Raw genomic sequence first — 22,418 nt, forward strand, 5'->3', positions numbered from 1 at the left:
AACACCTTAACGCATCAAGCCAAGAATATTTAAAGTAGACTAAGCATCCTATCATAACATCCTTGCCTCAAAACTCGACTCAAAAGCACCACACTTTTTTCACAACCTGCTCCTTAGCAAGTCATGTGCTCTCACACAAAAAATAGATAGTAGTTCCACACAAAATAAAATTCAATAACAAATAGGAACTCAAGATAGACAGAATTCAGTCACTCTCAGAATCAAAATGCATATGCCACATAAGACATATCATAGGCTTGCTCGTAGTGTAATTCTACTAATCTAGCTTATTTAGTTAAAGATCAAGTTTATTTTTTGCCTTCTTTATGTACATCCCACACTTGTCATGCTTACCCTCTCCAGCTTGCTCTTTTACGGCCCTTGCCTTGAATTCAGAGTGTGCAATCAGCTCGTCTCTAGGTGCTTCCGTTGGTTCATCCATCTTGAAAACCACTCTTTCTTAGCCTTAGCTACCTTTCCTGAATGTCCAAAATAGCTCTGCTAGTAGCCAGGAAAGGTCTCCCTAAAATCAGAGAGACCTCCCTATTCTCTTCCATATTCACCACATTGAAGTCCATAGGGAACACAAATTTATCCACTTGAACTAGCACATCTTCCACTATTCCTTCAGGTGTGATTGTTGTATGATCTTCCAGCTGCAAAGACACAAGTATAGATCTAATTTTTCCAATCTCTCCCTCCAATTTCATGAAAATAGAGAAAGGTATAAGAATAATAGAAGCACCTGAATCACACAAAGATTTTTTAAACTTAGTACTTCCTAAAGAGCAAAGTATAGTAAAACTCCCTAAATCTCCACACTTTTTAGGGAGCTTATTTTGTAGAATGACACTACAATGCTTTGTGACATTGACAACCGATGTCTCTTCCACCGTAAGCTTATTAGGCAATATCTCCTTCAGAAACTTAGCATAGGCAGGCATCTGAGAGAGCACCTCTGTGACATGTAGATAATATGCACCTGCTTGAGTACTTCTAGAAAACGCCCGAATTGTTTGTCCAACTTCTCTCTTATTTGCTTCTTGGGAAAAGGTAGAACAGACATGTATTTTCTCTCTTCGATCTCCTTATTCATTGAGTTCTCATCCTTCTTCTTCTTCTGAGCTCTATTCTTCCCCTTCTTCTTCAAACCATCATCTACCCTCTCTTCACCTTCTTGATTGTAGCTATTTTTCTACTACACAATCCCTAACCTGTCCTTTAATCAACTCATCCTTTTATTTTTCAATGGGGTCCTTCAATATGTGCCCACTTCTCAAAGACACCGCATTTATTGTTTCTTTTGGATTTCTTTCAGTGTCAGTTGGGAGAGTTCCTGGAACCCTTTCAAACAATAGATTTGCAAGTTGTTCCATCCATCTCTCCAAGTTCCTGATGGTTGTTCAATGATTTTCAAGTCTCCCATTTGTCTTAATGATAAATGCCTTCACTATATCTTCCATGCTAGACTGGTTGGACTATTAAGGCTAGAATTGTTGCCTCTGCTAATTTAGAAAACCTGGAGCTCCTTGTCCCTGGGGTCAGGAGTTATTCTGTTGCCAAGCATTTGTAGCAAAAATTCGGGGTGCCTATGTCACATGGAATTTAAATTATTGCTACTATGGTAGTTGCCTCTATCAAAGCTTCCCACGTCATTTACCACTTCATCTTTAGTAGAGGCTTGACACTCATGCGTGTGATGATCCATTCTATAAAAGTCACAAATTGATGATGTCTGGGTCTAGACCTTGGTTGAGGTTAACTTTACTATCTCTCTTGCCATGATGTCTAGCTAAGCTTGGACTGATGTATTAGGGTCTACTTGATGAACCCCAGCTGATTTTCTTCTTTCATTATTCTCAACAGGCAATTGGTTAGCATCATCTGTGAGCTCATCAAGAATCGCAACCATCTCCTCAGGAGTTTTCTTCATTAAAGAACTACCATTGTAGTACTCAAAGCTCGGCATGAGGAGGATGTTAGTCCATCCCAAATGTCTTGAAATTGCATCCGCAGTTCGATTCCATTATGCAGATAGCTTCTCACTATTTCCTTGAATATTTCCCAAGCTTCGAAGGCCGTTTTAGTGTCCTTCAAGCAAAAGTTGTGGATTTCACTTCTGAACTTCATTGTTTTTGAAAATGAGAAGTACTTGTCAAGACACTTTTTTTCATATCTTCCCATGTACTGATTGACCCAGTTGCTAAGCTTTGAAGCTAGTACTTCGCTTCGTACTTCAGTGAAAAGGGGAATGCCCTTAAGTAGACTGCATCTGTCGACACTCCATTGTACTGAAATATGTTCATGATTTCTTCAATGTCAATCAAGTGAGTGTTAGGATCTTCATTTGCCTTCCCTCTAAAGACAGTTGTTCTGAATGGTTTGAAGCAATCCTTGCTTCAACTCAAAATTATTTGCTGCTACGGATGGAGGTCTGACACTTGGCAGTCCCTTATTGTAGACTGGTCTAGCATAATCACCTAATGCTCTTCCGAGTCTGGGAGCCATATTACTGGTCTTCAACCAGAGGTCGATTTAGATTGAATCTTTGACCCCCATCATCTTTGATAATCTCATCAGCAACTCTAAGGGTTGCGTCAGCTGCTATCCGTGCAGTCCGTTCTCTCTATTCTGCAGCCTCTCTTGCAACTAGGTCTACTCTATCATAACCATTCTTGGCCATGTGTTCTTTGGTTAAAGATTTCCTCAAGAATTTTTCGGTGAGTTCTTTTTCTTTTCTCAACTTTCTCAGACGCTTTTCCATCTCTGGGTCGTATGGAATCACTTCTTTTGAAAAAGATCAAGTCATACACTAGAAACGTTAAACTTGTTACCTGTACACAGAAGAGAATAACGTTGAAGAATAAAATAAAATTAGTTCCTAAAATAGCACCAAAAACTAGTTTTGAACACTATTGATCGCCAATCCCCGGCAACGGCGCCAAAGTTTGACAAGCACAGAATATAACATGAAATTGATACTCGCTGGCCAAAGATAGTATAGTATAATTATCGTCTCCACAATGATTGGATTTAAATAATGTTTGATTAATTTCTGTTTTAACGCTATTCAGGATGACTAAGACTTTAATTTGAATGATTATGAACTAAAATTAACTAATAAGATTAAGCAATTAACAATTCATCACAGAGAACTAGAGAGTAAAGAAATGTGTTATTACCATGACGAATAATATGGGTTTTGACACTTCTCCCCCAATTAAATTTGGATCTTTCATATAAATTAATGTGAAGTGCGGTGAAACTTGCAAGAATATATTTGTAGGAATGATCTAAGAGACACTTCTCGTGAATATTTTGCAATCTTAATTTAAACAGTAACTCAAAAAGCTCTCTCGATTACTTCAAAGAATCACCGAAATAAACTAAGTCATACACTGCTATAATATTCAATAAGATGTTTCTCTTTCAATTAAATACTATAAAGAATAAAATCACAACTAATATTAAAGCTCCTCCAATAAATTCAAGCAATTAAACAGTAGTCAAATCCATAAACAATAACCAAGTCATCAAATCATCTCAAATCCTAAGGTAAACTACTCCATAGATATGAGGAAAGTCGTCACAAAAAGAGTTAAAGATTAAGAAAGCTTTAATCCAACGTTACTATCCATATTCGCGTATTGAATTGGTAGAAGGAAGATAAACCCGTGTGTCTTTTAGCCTCTAATTGTCACGACCCAAACCTAGGGGCCGCAAGGAGCATCTAGTACATTACTTAACCAAGTACCAACATAACATATCTTTTCGTATCATACTATCATAGGTAAATGAGCCAGAGAGGCTGTCGTGAGATAAGTACAATAAAACATGGAGAAATGCTCGTGATTGGACGATCCAACATGTAATCCAAACTTATACATTTGACGTACGGGCCTATATGGCCAGCATGATCCTTTATATATTCAAAACATAGGCTGACAAGGACATACAAGTATCCGTATACATGATATATGTCTACAAGCCTCTACGAATACGTAATATCATAAAGGTCAGGACAAAGTACTGCCATACCAAACAATACACATCTAATCATACTAACCAAACAAGCAATTCTGAAGCAAATGGAGCGCATCAATATCTTCCGCTGAGCTGATAGCCTACTTAGAGGGCTCTCGACCTGTCTATCGGGACCTGAGGGCATGAAACAAAGTGTCCCCAAGCAAAAGAGACGTCAGTACGAATGATGTACTGAGTATGTAAGGAATGAAATCAGTGACTAATAGACATGAGAGAAACATGGAGTAAAAAACTCGACATGTAAGTCTGAATAACTCCGTAAATCATGAAATAATTATAGTGTCATGCATATGCATGTGAATGTCATGTCGTGCATAGGTACATGTTTCATAACATCATCATGCCTCTAAGGGAATCCTATCATATCATCTCGGCCACTGTGGGCAAAATCATCAATGTATACCAGTTGATCAGGTGGTGGTGCATATATAACGCAATAACCTTTCTCATATCCCATATATATAGAACGCCATCTGTTCATGGGTCAATGTACATGTATAAATGCATGAAATGCATAAGAAACACGTTAATAAGATTTTCTCGGAATGCCATAAAAATCAATATGCCTCTCGGATAAACTTTATAAATATGTATTTTTCTGAGACCCACGAACAAAATATATAATAATAATTCGCACAGGGAATCAAGAATATAGACACCCCCAGTATTTTTATGAATAAAGTCATTTATGGAAATTGTGCTTTTGTTTGTTTTGCTTGTGACATATAGATCATGCCAAAAGAAATAAGGGATATCCTTAACATACCTGGACCGATTCTCTTGACAATTCCTCTAATGCACGTTTTCGAAGAACACATAACGGCAGATCGAAGTAGGGAAAAATCCATATGATATTCTTGAGAAAGATTGTACCGTACACCATAAGAATCGCAATTTCACACTTTACAGAATCAAAAACCAATAACCGAATCTCTTGGAATTTGTATGGAATTGTTTTGATTACCTCTCACGATCAAATCACTCTACTAACACAAGAGACCCAATTTGATTTTTAAGATACACATGACTTTACATTGCCAAAAATGTGTAGTAACTTGATGGTCTTGCTAATTGTAGAAAGCCTTTGGGTGTGACCCACTTGGTGGATGACTAAGCCATCCTAATCCCTCAAAATATGACATCTAGGCAAGACTTAATGAGTCTCTTTAAATTGGATGGGGGTGCTACCACATAATTCCATAATTGGGGGTTTAATCATTATCCAATAATTCTATAATTAATTAGGTAATATCTCATTACCCAATAATTAATCAATTAGCCACATAATTAAGAATTATCTCAAATCACTTAAAATACTACTCACTTTTAACATACCTTATACACCTTACTATAATGGTTATGTGGTACCTTGTATCGTACTAGCCCATAAATATAGGGTATTATAGCTTAATATTTTACCCCAAAATGTCAAATTTTGAGGAAATTCATTTTCTTTGATTTACTTACCCTCTCACCTTCACGACTTTACTCATCACTTATTTGAAATAGCATAATACTTATAATCTTACAATAATCTCATTCCCAAACTTACGTCGATTAACTTATGATGAAACTTTATCGTACGAAAATGCTGGATGTAACATCGCATTTCTGAGCTTCCATTTCATGTACGAAAACATAGGGTGTAACATCATTCCCTCATTTGGAACATTCTCTCTCGAATGTTGACTGATGCACTTATCATTCTTATAACCCATAGCTTTTTCGAATACTTTAATATTCTCCTTTCCATTTAGAAAACTGTTCTTTGAATAAATTCAAAGGCCAGGGCATTCCCTCCTTTGAGCCTCTTTCTCTCACCATGACTTAGAGTCGGAATCCTTCTAATCTCGTAATTGTTGCTACCTTCTATCATGCAGTCTGTACGACTCTAACTTTGTATGTGCGCCTATGCGACGCTTCTCTCCCCTTTCCTCCAGCTCTTAGCCAATCTCTAGGCCTCACTTTGTGAACATACACAAAATTATGTCAAGCTGTCCCTCTGTGCATCATTAGCTTTATTAAATCTAAGTAGGACGTACTATACCATAACTCTTACTTCAATTTATTGTTACTGAGGTCTGCAACAAAACTCCAGGTTACTCTTGTTGCTTATCCTATATGCATAAAGCTAAGCCCGTTAACGCTTCTTCATTACTGTTCATCTTGAGAATGATGGTCTAATCTCATCTCGTACTTTGTATCATTTATTCATCTATTTTTGATTCACCTCAATGTTGATCTACAATCTTCCATTGATAATTTTAAACCTCTTACGTCATCACTAGGGCTAACGTTGCATCATGGAACATTAAGAGTGATTTTCCTGATCCACCTGGGGTCGATATAAACTATTATTCCATAATCGTATGTGATAGCATCACAATGTGATTTACCTTACGTGGTTATTTTAATCCTGTACAATTTATGAAATCATTACCCAAACGTCATCCTTTATCTATCACAATTACACCCTAATTTTATTACCAAGGCAGCATTCCACCTCTGCTAAATGCTATTAGGCTTAGCCTCCTTTGAGTTCATTCAAGCTATACTGGACTTTCTATAACTTAGAGAAACCATTAGCTTTCTTGTTTTCATGGGCTTAATCCTGAGGACTTATCCATTCTCGTCACCTTCTCACTCGCCCTTTCTTGTTCTTACTCCCATCATAAAACTTTGTTGCTTTACTATATTTTAGCTTGGGACCTATACATATCTATTTATACTATTCGTGGCCTTCCTTCAACTTGCTTGCACCATAGATTTCCTTATGTTATTCTGGAACATCAAGAAAGACATCACATCGTCTCTAACTCTTCTTTACTCTCTTGACTAGATCTCTCGGTACTTAAAAACCATAGGCTAGAAGGTACGCCACTGACGACGCTGCTATCATTCTTGGATATTTATTCCTAGTGCTTCTAGCCTTCTATCTAAAGCACGAACTATTCACGATCTTCTTCTTTGAGTATCTTGTACGTTGTTCACCTTTACAATACTTACCTTAAAATATCGCATCGTATCTTTTATCTCTTTCATGACCTCCCTTCCACATAGGTATAATTCACATCAATAACTTGAAGATCTATTATAATACTTGCACCTCTGGTGCTTATACAATCCGGTGGGAGGTCCATACTGCATTCTTATAAGGTTGGTGTTTTTCTAACTGGCTTTATCGTAGAGCCGTTATAGAATATGGCTGTTGTACTATCCCTTTTGTACCTCTGATATTATGAGTGATCTTGTAATGTTCTCAATCATGATTTCTGTATTTCCTAGGTCCAATAATCAGATTCCCGATTTACTTCGTTGATGTATCTCTTTATTTTCTTCTTCCTTCTGACCAGTCTTTAGGCTTAAGCTATCTTCCAATCTGCAGCTCATGAAATTAGTTATTACTTTTAGCCTTTCATGGGCTCTGAGGAATATCCATCATACAATCTTTTAATAATTCAATTATTCGTCTATGACCTAGGATCAATTCTTTCTTTTAACTTATATCGGAATCTTCTACAGCTGTATATACTGCATGTGTAAAACTCCAAACTCTTAAGTGCATTCATAACGTAACTAACTCTGGATCATGAATCGAATAATTCTTTTTGTTCCATATCAGCTTTCTTCAAACGTAAGCAATTAGTTTTCCTGGTCTTTCTGTCCCTTATTCTGTCATACTTAGCGTATCTTGGTGCCCATGCATATTGGAATTCCATATTACCCATATGAACTTGAATATAACTTCTGATGTTTACTTCCCGTTCTTTAGCCATAGTAGGGGTCATTTTCTTATGGAGTGCATATAATGTTGTTGTGAGACTATTGTTATAAGACCATTTCATCCTTAGGTCACCCAGCTTAGGCTGAAGCCTTCTTCCTTATTTCCTCAACTAGTCTTTCAATGTAGTACTTAGGGAGAACCCTTGACTCTTGTAAAGATGTGAGCTTATTACGGACCTTTTGATGTCCTTCCTTGCCTATAATTATCTGTAGTTGCTTACCTCTATGCCCTTGTGCTTGTAGGGTTGCTTTTGAACTGATATTTTGACTGTCTTCCCAGTGGCTTTCTCTTTTATTTCAGTAGCACTCATATGGTACCTTTAACTACCCCGACTCCTATCTGAATATATCTCAAGTATTCTAATATCATATCTGCGACACTGAATTTCCCATGTTGAGGTTCACTATGTTTATCTTGCATGATCTGCTGATTTGTCAGTAACCTCTTATCTAGCCATGACTAGGCTCTTATTGAATCAACTACTAATTACTCGTTGGCACATTCCCATATCAATATCCCGTAAAATCTTTCTTGGGTTATTTTCTTTGTCTAACTTATCTCTCGTACTGGCTCCTTACTTATCAATAGCATTCCGGTAAGGAACCCTTACTTCTTTTCCTTGGCCTCGTGCTTCCTTAATGTTCTGGAATCGTAGCATATACATAGGAGCTGAATAAGTGTAATCTCATTCCTTTTTCGTTTTTACCGCATTCTTCCTTTACCATTCTATGATTACTGGAACCACTTAATTCTGACTTCATGGCACATCACTCCATATTCCCCTCTTTAGGAAAGTACTAAGAGTTGGAGCTACAACAACCTACCTATAGATATTTTACCTCTTCCTCTTAGGCATCATTTCACATCATCGATGACCTTTACTCGCCTTGTGGTAATCCTTTTGTACCAAGGATAACAAATTTCCTTACTCACGAGGGTGACACTTAATATTACTGGCACATACAGTCCCTTAAGCTTAACTTTGCTCACGTTGCTTACTTTAGGGAAGCGTTTTCCTGAATGACCTTTCTCTAAATTTATTATGAATCTTCTTCTGTTGTCCATTCTATTATCGCTGGAGCGTAATCTGAAATTCTCATGATGCCGACCATTATCAAATCACTCATAGTCCTTAATTCATGTTTAGTTTATCTTGTTCACTAGTCCATATTGATTTCTATTACTTAGGGGTCTAACTTTTCTTACTGGTAATCACGTTTAGAGTTGCAAACTTATTTCTCGAAATGAGGACATGACTGTATGGCCTATACTCTTTTGTTGTCCTAACTGTCACCTCTCGTCTCTTCCTTCACTCGGCTATAGATTCTGTAATACTAATAATCTTCATTAACTGGGTGACTCGTACCTTTCTTCACCTTGATTCTTTTACTTGCTAAAACTTGTGTCTCCCTCTTTATTCCTTTTTATCGTAAGAGTGGATATGCATTCTTAATTTAGGGATCCTTATCAAGAAGCTTACACATCTTAGCATACACATGATTTGCTAAATAACTCAGATTTATCCATCATAAGCATGATGCAAAAATTGAGTTCTTCCGACTCAACTCTTCCACAACTATATCTCTTAACAACCGTCTTTCTGGATGTAGGTATCATCATATTATGAATAAGATAGAGTTTTAGGATATTGAGTTCTTACGACTGAGCTCTACCACACGATCTAGAGTAGGAAGAAAGAGTGACAGTCCTAAATGCTCCATAGCCTCCTGCTTATAAGTGTGGTGCACGACACACCCATAAACAATACTCTACTAGACACGACCCTTAGACTCCCTTGGACAAAATTGCTTTGATACCACTTTTGTCACGACCCAAACCCAGGGGCCGCAAGGAGCGCCTAGTACATTACTCAACCGTGTACCAACATAACATATCTTTTCGTATCATACTATCATAGGTAAATGAGCCAGAGAGGGTGTCGTGAGATAAGTACAATAAAACATGGAGAAATACTCGTCATTGGATGATCCAACATGTAATCCAAACTTATACATTTAACGTACAGGTCTATAAGGCCGTCATGATCCTTTACTTATTTAAAACATAGGCCGACAAGGCCATACAAGTATCCGCATACATGATATCTATCTACAAGCCTTTAAGAATACGTAATATCATAAAGTTCGAGACAAAGTCCCACCATACCAAACAATACAAATCTAATCATACTAATTAAACAAGCAACTCTGAAGTAAATGGAGCGCATCAATATCTTTTGCTGAGCTGATAGCCTACTTAGAGGGTTCTCAACCTGTCTATCGGGACCTGCATGCATGAAACACAGTGTTCCCAAGAAAAAGGGACATCAGTACGAATAATGTACCGAGTATGTAAGGAATGAAATCAGTAACTAATAGACATGAGAGAAACATGGAGTAAAAGACTCGACATGTAAGTCTGAATAACTCTGTAAATCATGAAATACTTATAATGTCATGCATATGCATGTGAATGTCATGTCGTGCATAGGTACATGTTTCATAACATCATCAGGCCTCTGAGGGCATCCCATCATATCATCTCGGCCACTGTGGGCAAAATCATTAACGTATACCAGCTGATCAGGTGGTGGTACATATTTAACGCCATAATCTTTCCCATATCCCATATACATACATGGGTCAATGTACATGTATAAATGCATGAACTGCATAAGAAATACGTTAATAGGATTTTTTTTGAATTCCATAAAGAATAATATGCCTTTCGGACAATAAGCATAATAATAGCTACGCACGGACTCTCGTCACCATGTACGTATGTATCCCCCACAGACAATTGCATACATTTATTAGATTCACCTAGGGGTTTATTTCCCTCTTACGAAGTTAGAAAGGAGACTCACCTCGCTCCAAAGCTTACTTCCAATTATCAAGAACGTGCTCAAACCCTCAATTTGGAGCCGAACGATCCCAAAACTAATTACGGGGTAAGAACTAGTCAACACAAGCTCAAGAGTTCATATTCTAACTATTAAAGTAATTTTCCAACCCTAAATACAAATTTACTAAAATCCATCATCGGGCCCACGTGCCCGGATTCCGAAATTTTTTGAGGGAAGTTGTTACCCATAACCTAAGGATCAAGAATATATGATTTTTACTTCATTCCATATCATATTTTGTGGTAAAATCTTGTTTTTATCAAAACCCTAGGTTTTTACTCTAATCCCATGATTTTCACTAATTTTTGTGTGTTAATATTCCCAAAACCCAAGTATTAAATTCACATCAAGTAGAAATAACTTAGCTCACAATGGTAGGTTGAAATCCCCTCTTTGAAAGCTCCCAAATCGCCCATGTGTAGAAGTGAAATGAAATAAATGGCCTAAGTCCCGTTTGTAAAAGCTGGACATAGCCCTATGATATCGCATTTTCGACACTAGGTTCGCAAATGCGAGGGTCGCAAATTCGATAAAAGCCTCGCAAATGCGAAGTCTGGGCCTCTACTGCTATGGCCGAAAATGCGACCCAAGAGTCACAAATGCGACTTCAGATGGGATCGCAAATGCAGCAGAGTTATCGCAAATGCGAACTATGCCTGGGTCGGGCTCCTTCGTAACTGCGAAGCCCTCCTCGAAAATGCGAGGTTCGCATTTGAGAACAAATCTCTCGCATTTGGAAGATCTGCTGCAGCAGCCAAAAACACCAGAAATCTGGTGTGTTTTCAACTCCTCCCCCGCATACGAAACTCACTCGAGCCCTCGGGGCTCCACGCCAAATACTCCCAAAAGTCTAACAACATCACACTAACTTGCTCGTGTGATCAAATCGCCAAAATAACATCTAAAACTACGGATTTAGCACCAAAACACATGAAATCCTTAAGAACATTTGAAATTCCTACTTTTCAACCAGACGTCTGAATCATGTCAAATCAGTCATGTTTCTCACCAAATTTCACAGACACAACTTAAATATTATATTGGACCTGTACCGGGCTCCGAAACCAACATACGGGACCGATACCAACATGATCAAGCATTATTCAATTTCTTTAAATCCTTAGATTTTCAGTTTAACAAATTTTAACAAAAATTCATTACTCGGGCTAGGGACCTCGGAATTTGATTTCGGGCATATGCCCAAGTCGCATATTTTACTACGGACCCTCCGCCATTAAAACACAAGTACGGTTCATTAAAATATTGACCAAAGTCAAACTTGGTCTTTTAAGCCAACCTTAAGGAACCAAGTGTTCCGATTTCAATCCAAACCATTCCAAATCCCAAACCAACCATCCTCGCAAGTCATAAATCAGTTAAAGCAAGTACGGGAAGTCTTATTTAGGGGAGCAGGGTCCTAGAAAGCAAAACGACCAGTCGGGTCATTACATTCTTCACCTCTTAAACAAACGTTCGTCCTCGAATGGATTTAGATTCATACCTGAAGTGTCAAATAAGCATGGATATCTGCTCCGCATGTCCTCCCTAGACTCCCAGGTCGCCTCCTCGACTAGTTGGCCCCTCCACTGGACCTTTACCGTTGAAATCCTCTTTGACCTCAACTGGCAATCCTATGTATCAATAATGGCAACTGGCTCCTCCTCATAACCCAAACTCTCATCCAGCCGAATAGTCCTAAAGTCTAACACATGAGACAAGTCGGTGTGATACCTCCGAAGAATAGACACGTGAAAACTAGATGAACTCCCTATAAGCTAGGAGGTAAATCAAGCTTATAAGCAACCTCCCGAACTCGCCTCAACACCTCAAGTAGGCCAATAAACCTTGGGCTCAACTTTCCTTTCTTCCCGAATCTCATAATACCCTTTGTCGGCGAGACTTTCAAGAGAACCTTCTCGCCGACCATGAATACTACATTGCGCGCCTTCTGATCCGCGTAACTCTTTTGTCTGGACTAAGCTATACAGAACCTTTCCTGAATCAACTTCACCTTTTCTAAGTAATCTTTCACCAAATCTGTGCCATTCAACTTAGCCTCACAGGGCACAAACCACCCGATAGGAGAACGACATTGCCGGCCGTATAAAGCCTTAAATGGAGCCATCTCAATGCTAGACTAATAACTATTATTGTAAGCAAACTCGGCCAAAGGCAAGAACTAATCCCACTATCCTCCAAAGTCAATCACACATGCTCTAAGCATGTTCTCCAAAATCTGAAGTGTCCTCTCTGACTGTCCGTCGGCTTGATGATGGAATGTTGTGCTGAGCTCCACATGGGTCCCCAACTCACTCTGAACAACTCTCTAGAAATTCGAAGTGAACTGAGGGCCGCTATTTGATATGATGGAAATGGGCACATCGTGCAACCAAACTATCTCCCGAATGTAGATTTGTGCCAACCTCTCTGCAGTATAAGTAGTCACTACCTAAATGAAGTGTGCCGACTTGGTCAACATATCGACAATTACCCAAACTGCATCAAACTTTCGTAGTGTCCGAAGCAACCCAACTACGAAGTCTATAGTAATGCGCTCCCACTTCCACTCTGGTATAGGCATCTGTTGTAGTAGGCTACCTGGTCTCTGGTGCTCAATCTTAACCTGCTGGCAATTCAAACACCTAGCCACTTACTCAACTATGTCCTTCTTCATCCGCTGCCACCAATAATGCTGCCTCAAGTCACGATACATCTTTGTAGCACATAGATGAATAGAATACCGTGAAATGTGTGCCTCCTCCAGAATCCTCTCTCTCAAGCCATCGATATTAGGAACACATAGGCGACTCTGGAGTCACAGAACACCATCCTCGCCCATAGAAACCTCCTTGGCACTACCCTGTATCACCGTCTCTCTGAGAACTACCAAATGCGGATCATCGAACTGTCGGGACTTGATCTGATCCAACAATGAAGACTGATAAACAACACACGCAAGGACTCGACTGAGCTCTAAAATGTCCAACCTCACCAGTCTGTTAGCCAAGGACTGAATTTCCAAAGCTAGTGGCCTCTCCTCCGCTGAAATGAATGCCAAGCTACCCATGTTCTCTGTCTTTCTACTCAAGGCATCTGTGACCGCATTTGCGTTGCCTGGATGATTAAGATCTCTCTATTTGAACAAATGCTGCAAACTGCAATGATCAGTGTAAACCTCACATACACCTCATACAGATAATGCCTTCATATATTAAGAGCATGAACAATCGCTGCTAACTCCAAGTCATGCACATTCTCATGAATCTTCAGCTAACAAGAAATATATACAATAACTCATCCCTCCTGCATCAATACACATCCTAATCCAACGCATGGAACATCATAATAAACAGTATACATCCCCGAACTGGAAGGCAACACTAGAACTGGTGTTGGAGTCAAAGCTGTCTTGAGCTTCTGAAAGCTCGTCTCATAATCATCGGACCAACAGAAAGGAGCACCCTTCTGGGTCAATCTAGTTAGAGGTGATTCAATAGATGAAAAGCCCTACATGAGTCGACAGTAATAACCTGCTAACCCCAGGAAACTCCTGATCTCGGTCAGTGAAGTAGGATGTGGCCAACTCTGAACTGCCTTAATCTTCTTGACATCCAACTTAATACCCTCTCCTGACATAATATGCCCCATGAATGCCACTGACCCTAGCCAAAACTCACACTTGGAGAACTTAGCATATAGCTTTTGCTCTCGCAAGGTCTGAAGCACTACTCTCAAATGCTGCTCATGCTTCCCTAGTCTACGTGAGTATATCAAGATGCCGTCACTGAACACGATGACAAAAGAATCAATATAAGGCCTGAACACCCTGTTCATCAAGTCCATAAACACCGCTGGGGCATTAGTCAAGCCAAAGGACATCACCAGAAACTCATAATGACTATATCTTGTACGGAAAGTAGTTTTCGGAACATCTGAGTCTTGAATCTTCAACTGATGGTACCCTGATCTCAAGTCGATCTTAGAGAACACCCTAGCACCCTACAAACTGGTCATACAAATAATCAATGCGCGGCAACGGGTACTTGTTCTTGATGGTAGCCTTGTTCAACTGGCGATTATCAATGCACATCCGCATGGTCCCATCCTTCTTCTTTACAAACAATACTAGAGCACCCCAAGGTGACACACTTGGTCTAACAAACCCCTTTACTAACAACTCCTCAAGCTGCTCCTTCAACTCTTTCGGAGCCATATGGTATGGTGGAATAGATATAGGCTGGGTACCTGGAGCCAAATCAATGCAGAAATCAATATCAAGATCCGGTGGTATGCAGGAAGGTCAGAAGGATATACATCAGCTAACTCCCGGACTACTGGTACTGAATCAATCGTCGGAGACTCTACGGTGGTGTCCCGAACATAGGCTAGATAAGCTAGACAACCCTTCTCGACTATATGTTGAGCCTTCAAAGAAAAGATCACCCGACTAGATGCACTAACTGTAGAACCCTTCCGCTCTAACCTTGGAAACTCTAACATTGCTAAAATAATAGTCTTGGCATGGAAATATAGGACGGTGTGGTATGGGGATAACCAATCCATGCCCAGGATGACCTCAAAGTCGGTTATATCAAGCAACAAGAGATCTACTCTAGTCTTGAAACCATAGAATGTGACCACACAGGACCGGTAGATCTGATCCACAACTACAGAATTGCCCATAGGAGTGGACATATGAACATGAGTATCCAAGGTCTCACGAGGAATATCCATAAAATGGGAAAACTGAGATGATACATATGAATAGGTAGACCCTGACCGGAAAGGCATAGAATCTGGCTAGAGCACAGGCTGGCTGGCCTCCACCTGACTAGCCTCCAATTTGTCCCCTGCCTCTAGGCGGCTGGGCAACCGATCCTGTAATCATGGGCTACTGACTCTAGTGTACTGTCTTTCCCCAAATCCTGGGTGGTACCTCCTCATATGACCAAGGTCTCTGCACCCAAAACAACCCCGCGGTGCGGTGACCTGCTACCCTGATGTCTAACCCTGATGTCCTGTAAACCCACTGGAAGAAGCTTGAATAGCTGGTAGACAATATGAACTCTTATGTATGGCACTGAAATATGAACCAAAAGAACCTTGGGGACCTGAATACCCACGGGAGGAACCCTGAACAACTGGCGGGCAGTAAGAGCTCTCTGGTATGGCGCTGAAATAGGGGCACGTTGGAGCACCTCGAGCAGGTGGTGGTACTGAATATGGGGGCCTACTAGGCTAAACCCTTCCAAACTAACCGTTGCCCCTAGCCGGGGCACCTCCAAACTATCCGAAGAATCTAGCCCTCTTATCTTGCTGCATCTGCTTCCTACCTCTCAGACGGTAGCCCTCAATCCTTCGAGCAATCTCCACCACTAGGTGATAAGGAGTCCCCATCTGCACCTCTCGGGCCATGTTGGACCTAATACCAGAATTCAACCCTACAACGAACATCTGCACCCTCTCTGAGTCAGTAGGAAGTATCATCAGTACATGGCGGGATAACTCAGAAAACCTCACCTTATAGTCAGTCACTAACATCTGACCCTGCTCAAGCTGCTCAAACTGATACCACAGCTCTTCCCTCTTAGAGGGTAGAATATACCTGTCTAGGAATAACTATGTGAACTAACCCCATGTGGTGGGAGGAGAACCTGCTGGCTTGTCCATAATATAAGACTGCCACTATCTACGGGCCATGCCCTCTAGCTGGAAAGTAGTGAAGTAAACCCCATGAGACTTCAATATCCTCATGTTGTGCAGTCTATCCCTCCACCTATCAATGAAATCCTAGGCATCCTCACGATGCTCACCCCAAAGATAGGAGGGTGTAGCCTAGTCCATCTGTCCAATAACTTCTGCAGATCGCCATCCGTAGCTAGTCTAGGCTCGGGTACCACTGCAGCAACTGGCTAAGCCCCCTTCCGCGGGTAGTGCACCCGGAGTCTGATACACTGCAATTGCATGACCAGGAGCCTGAGCAGTAGGGGTCTGTGCTCCCCCTCCCTCTTGGGATGTAGCTGGATCTGCTGGAAATAAACTAGTTTGAGTCATGGTATCCATGAAACGCAACATACGGCCCATGACCTCCTGGAAGCCTGGTGATGTCATAAAGTCAGTCGGGGTAGGCTCAGCTACCGGCACCTCGCTCTGCTCCTCAATGATGGGATCCCCCACAGGATCCGCCGATGGTGCTACTTGGGCAGCTCTAGGATGCCCTCATCCCCTACCTCGAGCCGGTGCCCTTCTCCAACCTCTGCCTCGGCCTCTAGCAATAGAGGGAGTAGCTCCTCCCGGGTTTGGAACATCTGTCGTGCGTGTCCTCACCATCTGTGAGAGAATAGAAGAAGGAAATTTAGTATACCATCCACTACATGATAGGAGATGAATAAAGAGTAGTTTCCTAACACTCTATAGCCTCTCAAAGATAAATACAAATGTCTCTGTACTGATCCGCAAAACTCTATTAGGTTTGCCCATGGCTTATGAGACCTACGTGAACCTAGTGCTCTGATACTATGTTGTCACAACCCAAATTCTATTATAGGTCGTGATGGCGCCCAACACCGTTAGGCAAGCCAATCCTAATCAACTAGTGAGTCCTCATTATTTTACCAATTCACCTAAACATCTTTCTTAACAGTGAAGATTTTAACAATCGATAATCAATAAGTTTGTAACGACATAAATACATCCCAAAATAATAGTCTACAGTATGTGCCAGGAACTAGTGTCACAAGTACTAGGGCAACTAGTAGAATGTACAAAATATTATTATCCTACTACTTGAAATAGAATAGACAGTACATAATAATTGTGAACACCTAATTTTTGATCATATTTAGATTTTTCACTACTTTTTAGTATGTAAATATTTTAAAATTACTCTACATATTTTAACCTTTATTTCACTTATTTAGTAGGTTTATTTGATAAAATTAAAATCATATAAAAAGAGTTGCATCTTTAGAGTTGTAGTTTTTATTTTTATTTTTCTCTTGCAAAGGAAGGAAAAGTTTCAACATATATATATATATATATATATATATATATATATATATGTATTGTAGTTTTTAAGTTAGATGTTTTTAACAAATAAATATTATTTAGTTTAGGTAGTAATTTTGCCTTGTTATATTAAGTTAGTAGGAATATTAATTTTACTTTTTATTCATTAACCATTTTAAGAGAAAAGCAAAACAAAAATGAAGAAAACAAAATGAATTGTTTTACACCAACTCATGGCAGATAAAAGTTTGGTAAACAACTTCTTATTTCAAAAAGATTCTCTTGTCTTACCAACATAATTTTGAACGCACATGCACATGTCTAACAATTTTCCTTTCTCTTTCATGCCATTCCCCACTCCCCATAAAATATTCCCCATTTAATACCTTTCCCTAGATAAGACCTAAGAAAATGAAAAAAAAAACAAATAGGGTGCTTTTCTCCAAATTGACGATAAACACACATTATTTATAGAAGAGAGGGAGTGAGCAGGAGATAGAGGGAGGAGAACCCCTGAGAACTTCATCTTCTCCATGAGGTGAGCGCTGCAATACAGACGACCCCCTCCCTACCGGATTGCTTGGTCTTCAGCCATACACAACGACCCCGCCCCCCCTGATCATCGTCTTCCCCGACCCACCCCACTGTCATTCTCTTCTTCTTTTTCAGTAACAGCCAGCACCTAGCAATGCCATCGACGACCACCTTTCAGCTCACACTCGTCGCTGAACCTCCTCAACACCCTAAGCCAGCGACGCCCGACATCCACAGCACAAAACCAGTCGCCACCCCTCATCGAACCAGCGCCGTCGCGAAACAGCCATCCTCCATAGCCGCTGAACTTCTCGAACAACCCTAGACCCCTAAGCCACCGGCCAGCCTGAACCTACCAAAAAACAGCCGCAACACCCAATAACCAGACCCCACCACCCATTTTTGTCGACCTTGACCCGCCGGAACTTCTGCCAACGACGCCATAACCAGCGAGTTTCACCTTCTCACACACAGTCACGCACATGAACGGAGTGAGGGAACGAGCGCAAGGCAGCTAAAGTTTGGAGTCGTTTATGAGTTTGAGTCGTGAGGAAGTTGCCGTACGTTGGTTCCGGTCTATGGTTATCGCTATCCATTTTTTCCGTCGAGCTCGAGCTGCTGAAACTCGATGTTGCTGTAAACGTGAGTATTCTTGTTACATTTTCGTTTGGATCAGTTTTGTTTTCTAGCTTTAACATCTTGCCTTTATAAAATTTAGTAGTTGTAATATATTTGTTATCTTTTAATTTTATATTGTTATGTCTTGATTGTTTATTACTAGATTATTAGTTGTTTTGTCATTTTGGAATAAACAATTTTGCAGCAGAAGCACTATTATTTGTTGGGTTTCGTCATGTTAAGGTTTTTATCAATTACGACTGATTTCACGCGGTTTAAGTGTTATGCATTAGGTTCAGTTGTTCAGTACATGTTACATTTTCTATAAAATGTAGGCTCTATAATTACCTTAAAAATAAAAGTTAGCTAGGTGTTGTATCCGCTGAGAGTGAAGCTGGTGGTACCATGGTTTCAATTAGCTAGAATTGAGTGCCAAATAAAATCTCAAATGCATGGCCCTCATTTAATTAACATGTGAATCCTTAGAATTCGAGGTGTGTCATTTAGTTGAATTTCCATGGCCCTCGCAAATTTAAAGACGCGTAGTTGCTTTAGGCGTGCTATTTAATAATTTACCTTTCTAAACTCGGGTGCACATTTATGTGATCCAAATCCAAATCTCAACGTTAGATAAAATATATTGTGGATCGCGGGTGCATTTATGTAGCGTGGCTTACGACGTGTTTTAAATAACTTTGAATTTTTCCCGAAATATTAAAAACGACTAAAATAATAGTACCCTTTTGCTTTTGCTTTTGCTTTTGCTTTAACTTTAACTTTAGCTTTAGCTTAAACAAATGTACAGCATGTGCCGATTGTTCTTTTGGAGTATATTTAAGTTTGTTGTCATTTTGTTGAAGCTCATGAATCATAGTTTGGTTTTTAAATTAACTTTAGGTGCTACTGTTTTGAACTCATCATTGGATGTATATTAAATTGAGGTGATAAGAAATTTATCTTCCTTGTTTTCATTTAGCATAGTATTTAGCGTACTGGATTACTTATTTTTAGTATTTAATGTGTTAAGTTGTACGGTGTCTTACATGTAAATTAGTCGCTCATAGTTCTTAGCTTATTATTTGCTATTAGTTGATTGTGCAGTATTGAGAAAGTTGGAGATCAACTGGTGTGCCATTATTTTTTTTTTGCCACAATTTCCTATTATTCTTGTTTGAAGTTCGTGTATCAAGTTTCAGTGACTCAACTCTGTTTTGCTTGGTGATGCTCGTTATTGGTTTCTTGGCACACATTTTGTATGGAAATTCGAGGTGTGCCGTGACAAACAAAAGTTTTAAATGCACGACCCTCGTTTAATTAACTTGTTTATTTTTTAGAAATCAAGGCGCGTGATTTAGCGAATTTTCCATGGCACTCGCAAAGTTGTAAATTCGTAATTGCTTTAGGCGCGTTAGTTTAATAATATTACATTCTTAAATTCGGGTGCACATTTATGTGACCCAAAGCAAAATCTCAACGATGTTAAAATATGTCAAAATCACAGATGCATTTATGTGACGTGGTTCGAGACGTGTTTTAATAACGTTGCAATTTTCTTTAAAAAATGAATAAAAGCGGTTTAAGTTAAAATTTGCACATAGGTTTAAACATGTACTAAAATCAGATAATATGCCAATTATAACAGTTGAGCGACCGTGCTAGAACCACGGAACTCGGGAATGCCTAACACCTTCTCCCGGATTAACAGAATTCCTTACCTGGATTTCTGTGTTCACAGACTGTAATATAGAGTCAACCTTTTCCTCGACTCGGGATTTGAACCGGTGACTTGGGACACCATAATTATCCCAAGTGGTGACTCTGAATGATTTTAAATAAATAAATCCCGTTTCGATTGTCACTTTAAGTTGGAAAAACTCCCTTATATACCCCCTCGAGGGTGTAGGTAAAAAGGAAGTGTGACAACTCTAGCGACTTTACTGAGGACAAGAACCTAGAACTTTTGGTTCAGGGTTCAGAATTCGAGCTTATAATAATCGTTATATCTGGCTTTGTTTATTATCTTATTTTATTACATGTTTGGGCCTAATGTGCTAAATGTTGCTTTTACCGCTTTGATATTATCTGAACTGTATATATAAACTGCTACGAAATCCCTCTCTTCTCTTTCTTGAGGAGTGCACGCTGGTCGCGACTTCTTTCTATTAGTGTCCTATTCCAAATAGAACGAGGTTTGGACAAGTTGCAAAATCGGATGATCTTTTGTTTACCGATACACAGCCCCCCTCGGCTCGAGTTGTCCGCTCGGGTAAGCCAGGTCTAGAACAAATAAACCTAGGTTTTAAACCTAGTATAACAAGACCTCATGCTGGATCCCTAGTAGGAGCGCTTGCTTGAATCATGTGCATTTTGACTTTGGGGACTCAACACGGGGGTTGGGTCCATCTAGGACAGGTGCACCCAAAATAACAGACCATCTTGATGCATCCTATGTGCTACATGTTGCATCTATTCAAGGGTAAAAAGGTCATTTGACGGACCAATGATAGTTGAGGGCAAATGAAAAAGAAAAAAAAAGAGAAAAAAGAGGCTGAAGTATGAGCATGAAGCGAGTAGGGCCCAATTATATTTTTGTTACATTTTATTAAGGTAAAAAAAGAGCATGGAAACTTCAAAAGATTTTGCACTTTTTATCATTTTTCAAAAAAAAAAAAGGAAAAAGAAAATCCCCAAAAAAAATGATTTTCCATGTTTCATCATTTTTCAAGAAAAAGAAAAAAAAATTATTTTCTCTAAATTAGTTGTTTTTTTAAATTCTCGCACGTATCCAATCTGCCCGAACTACACGAGCCTGATTCTCGTCTCTCGGGGCGGGATACGTAAGCAACCCACATAGGGTCCGGTCTTCCTAGTATATCTTAGGTTCTTGGCTTTGCGGGGTCTTAGCCAAATTTTGCACTTCTAGCCACCTTTTGGCCAAATAAGTCATTTTGCAAAAATAGCCTCAATCATATCTTGCATGTGTCCAGTAGGGAGTGTTATTGTCTCACATAATGTTGGTTTAAAGTTTTCTCATACAGGTGTGGATTTATTTACCGGAGTTTGAGCATGACAGACACCCCGTGACCATCCAGTCAGGATCGCTCAATCAGGAGTTGCTTAAGGAGATTTGTTTTATTTTTATGTTTTGAGTCCGTTCTTCATTTTATGTCTGTCTTTTACTTTCTAGTTTTGTACAATAATGTCAAGTCTTTTGTTATTGTATTTTCTTCTTTATATTTGAAAAACATGTGTTGTAACTCAAAAATCCAGAAAAAAAGAGATATTGCATTTTATATTTCCGTTATAAGTTTTCTTTAGATTACTAATTCTAGAAATGGAAAAAAGAAAAATTTTTGAGGTTGTTTTTCCTTTAGGCAATTAATATCTAGGAGTTAAAATAAATTATTTTTATGTTTCCTTTAAGTATATTAGGACCAAAATTCCAAAAAAAAAGAGAATTTTCTTTTAGTACTTCTTTAAAAGCTTTATTTAAGGTGTTAATTCAAAATCTAAAAAGATTTTCTT

At 39.3% G+C, this 22,418-nt stretch overlaps 2 protein-coding genes across 2 annotated transcripts; both read right to left on the bottom strand.

Moving 5' to 3' along the window:
• Positions 1-470: 470 nt before the first annotated feature.
• On the bottom strand, positions 471-944 carry LOC104241945 (uncharacterized). The gene has a single exon (XM_070157193.1). It carries the CDS (start codon positions 942-944, stop codon positions 471-473), a length of 474 nt encoding a protein of 157 aa, XP_070013294.1.
• A 1,719-nt stretch (positions 945-2,663) lies between these two features.
• On the bottom strand, positions 2,664-15,524 carry LOC138877573 (uncharacterized). The gene is made up of 8 exons (XM_070157194.1): positions 14,979-15,524; positions 14,272-14,732; positions 14,049-14,208; positions 13,579-13,866; positions 13,225-13,356; positions 10,404-10,496; positions 4,811-4,945; positions 2,664-2,834 (listed from the first exon to the last, which is right to left on the bottom strand). The coding sequence occupies exons 1-8, from the start codon at positions 15,522-15,524 to the stop codon at positions 2,664-2,666; spliced, it is 1,986 nt and encodes a 661-aa protein (XP_070013295.1).
• Positions 15,525-22,418: the final 6,894 nt, after the last annotated feature.

Source organism: Nicotiana sylvestris, chromosome 9, assembly GCF_000393655.2.
Source record: "Nicotiana sylvestris chromosome 9, ASM39365v2, whole genome shotgun sequence".
Lineage (NCBI taxonomy): Eukaryota > Viridiplantae > Streptophyta > Magnoliopsida > Solanales > Solanaceae > Nicotiana > Nicotiana sylvestris.

Excerpts from the sequence above, each read along its gene's own strand:
- LOC104241945 (XM_070157193.1), bottom strand. The coding sequence starts at position 944 with ATGCCTGCCTATGCTAAGTTTCTGAAGGAGATATTGCCTAATAAGCTT.
- LOC138877573 (XM_070157194.1), bottom strand. The coding sequence starts at position 15,524 with ATGCCTTTCCGGTCAGGGTCTACCTATTCATATGTATCATCTCAGTTT. Across the intron at positions 14,733-14,978 it reads CTGCATTGATTTGGCTCCAG|GGTGCTAGGGTGTTCTCTAA; the intron begins GTACCCAGCCTA and ends ACCAGTTTGTAG. Across the intron at positions 13,867-14,048 it reads CATGCGTTGGATTAGGATGT|AGAGATCTTAATCATCCAGG; the intron begins GTATTGATGCAG and ends TTGTTCAAATAG.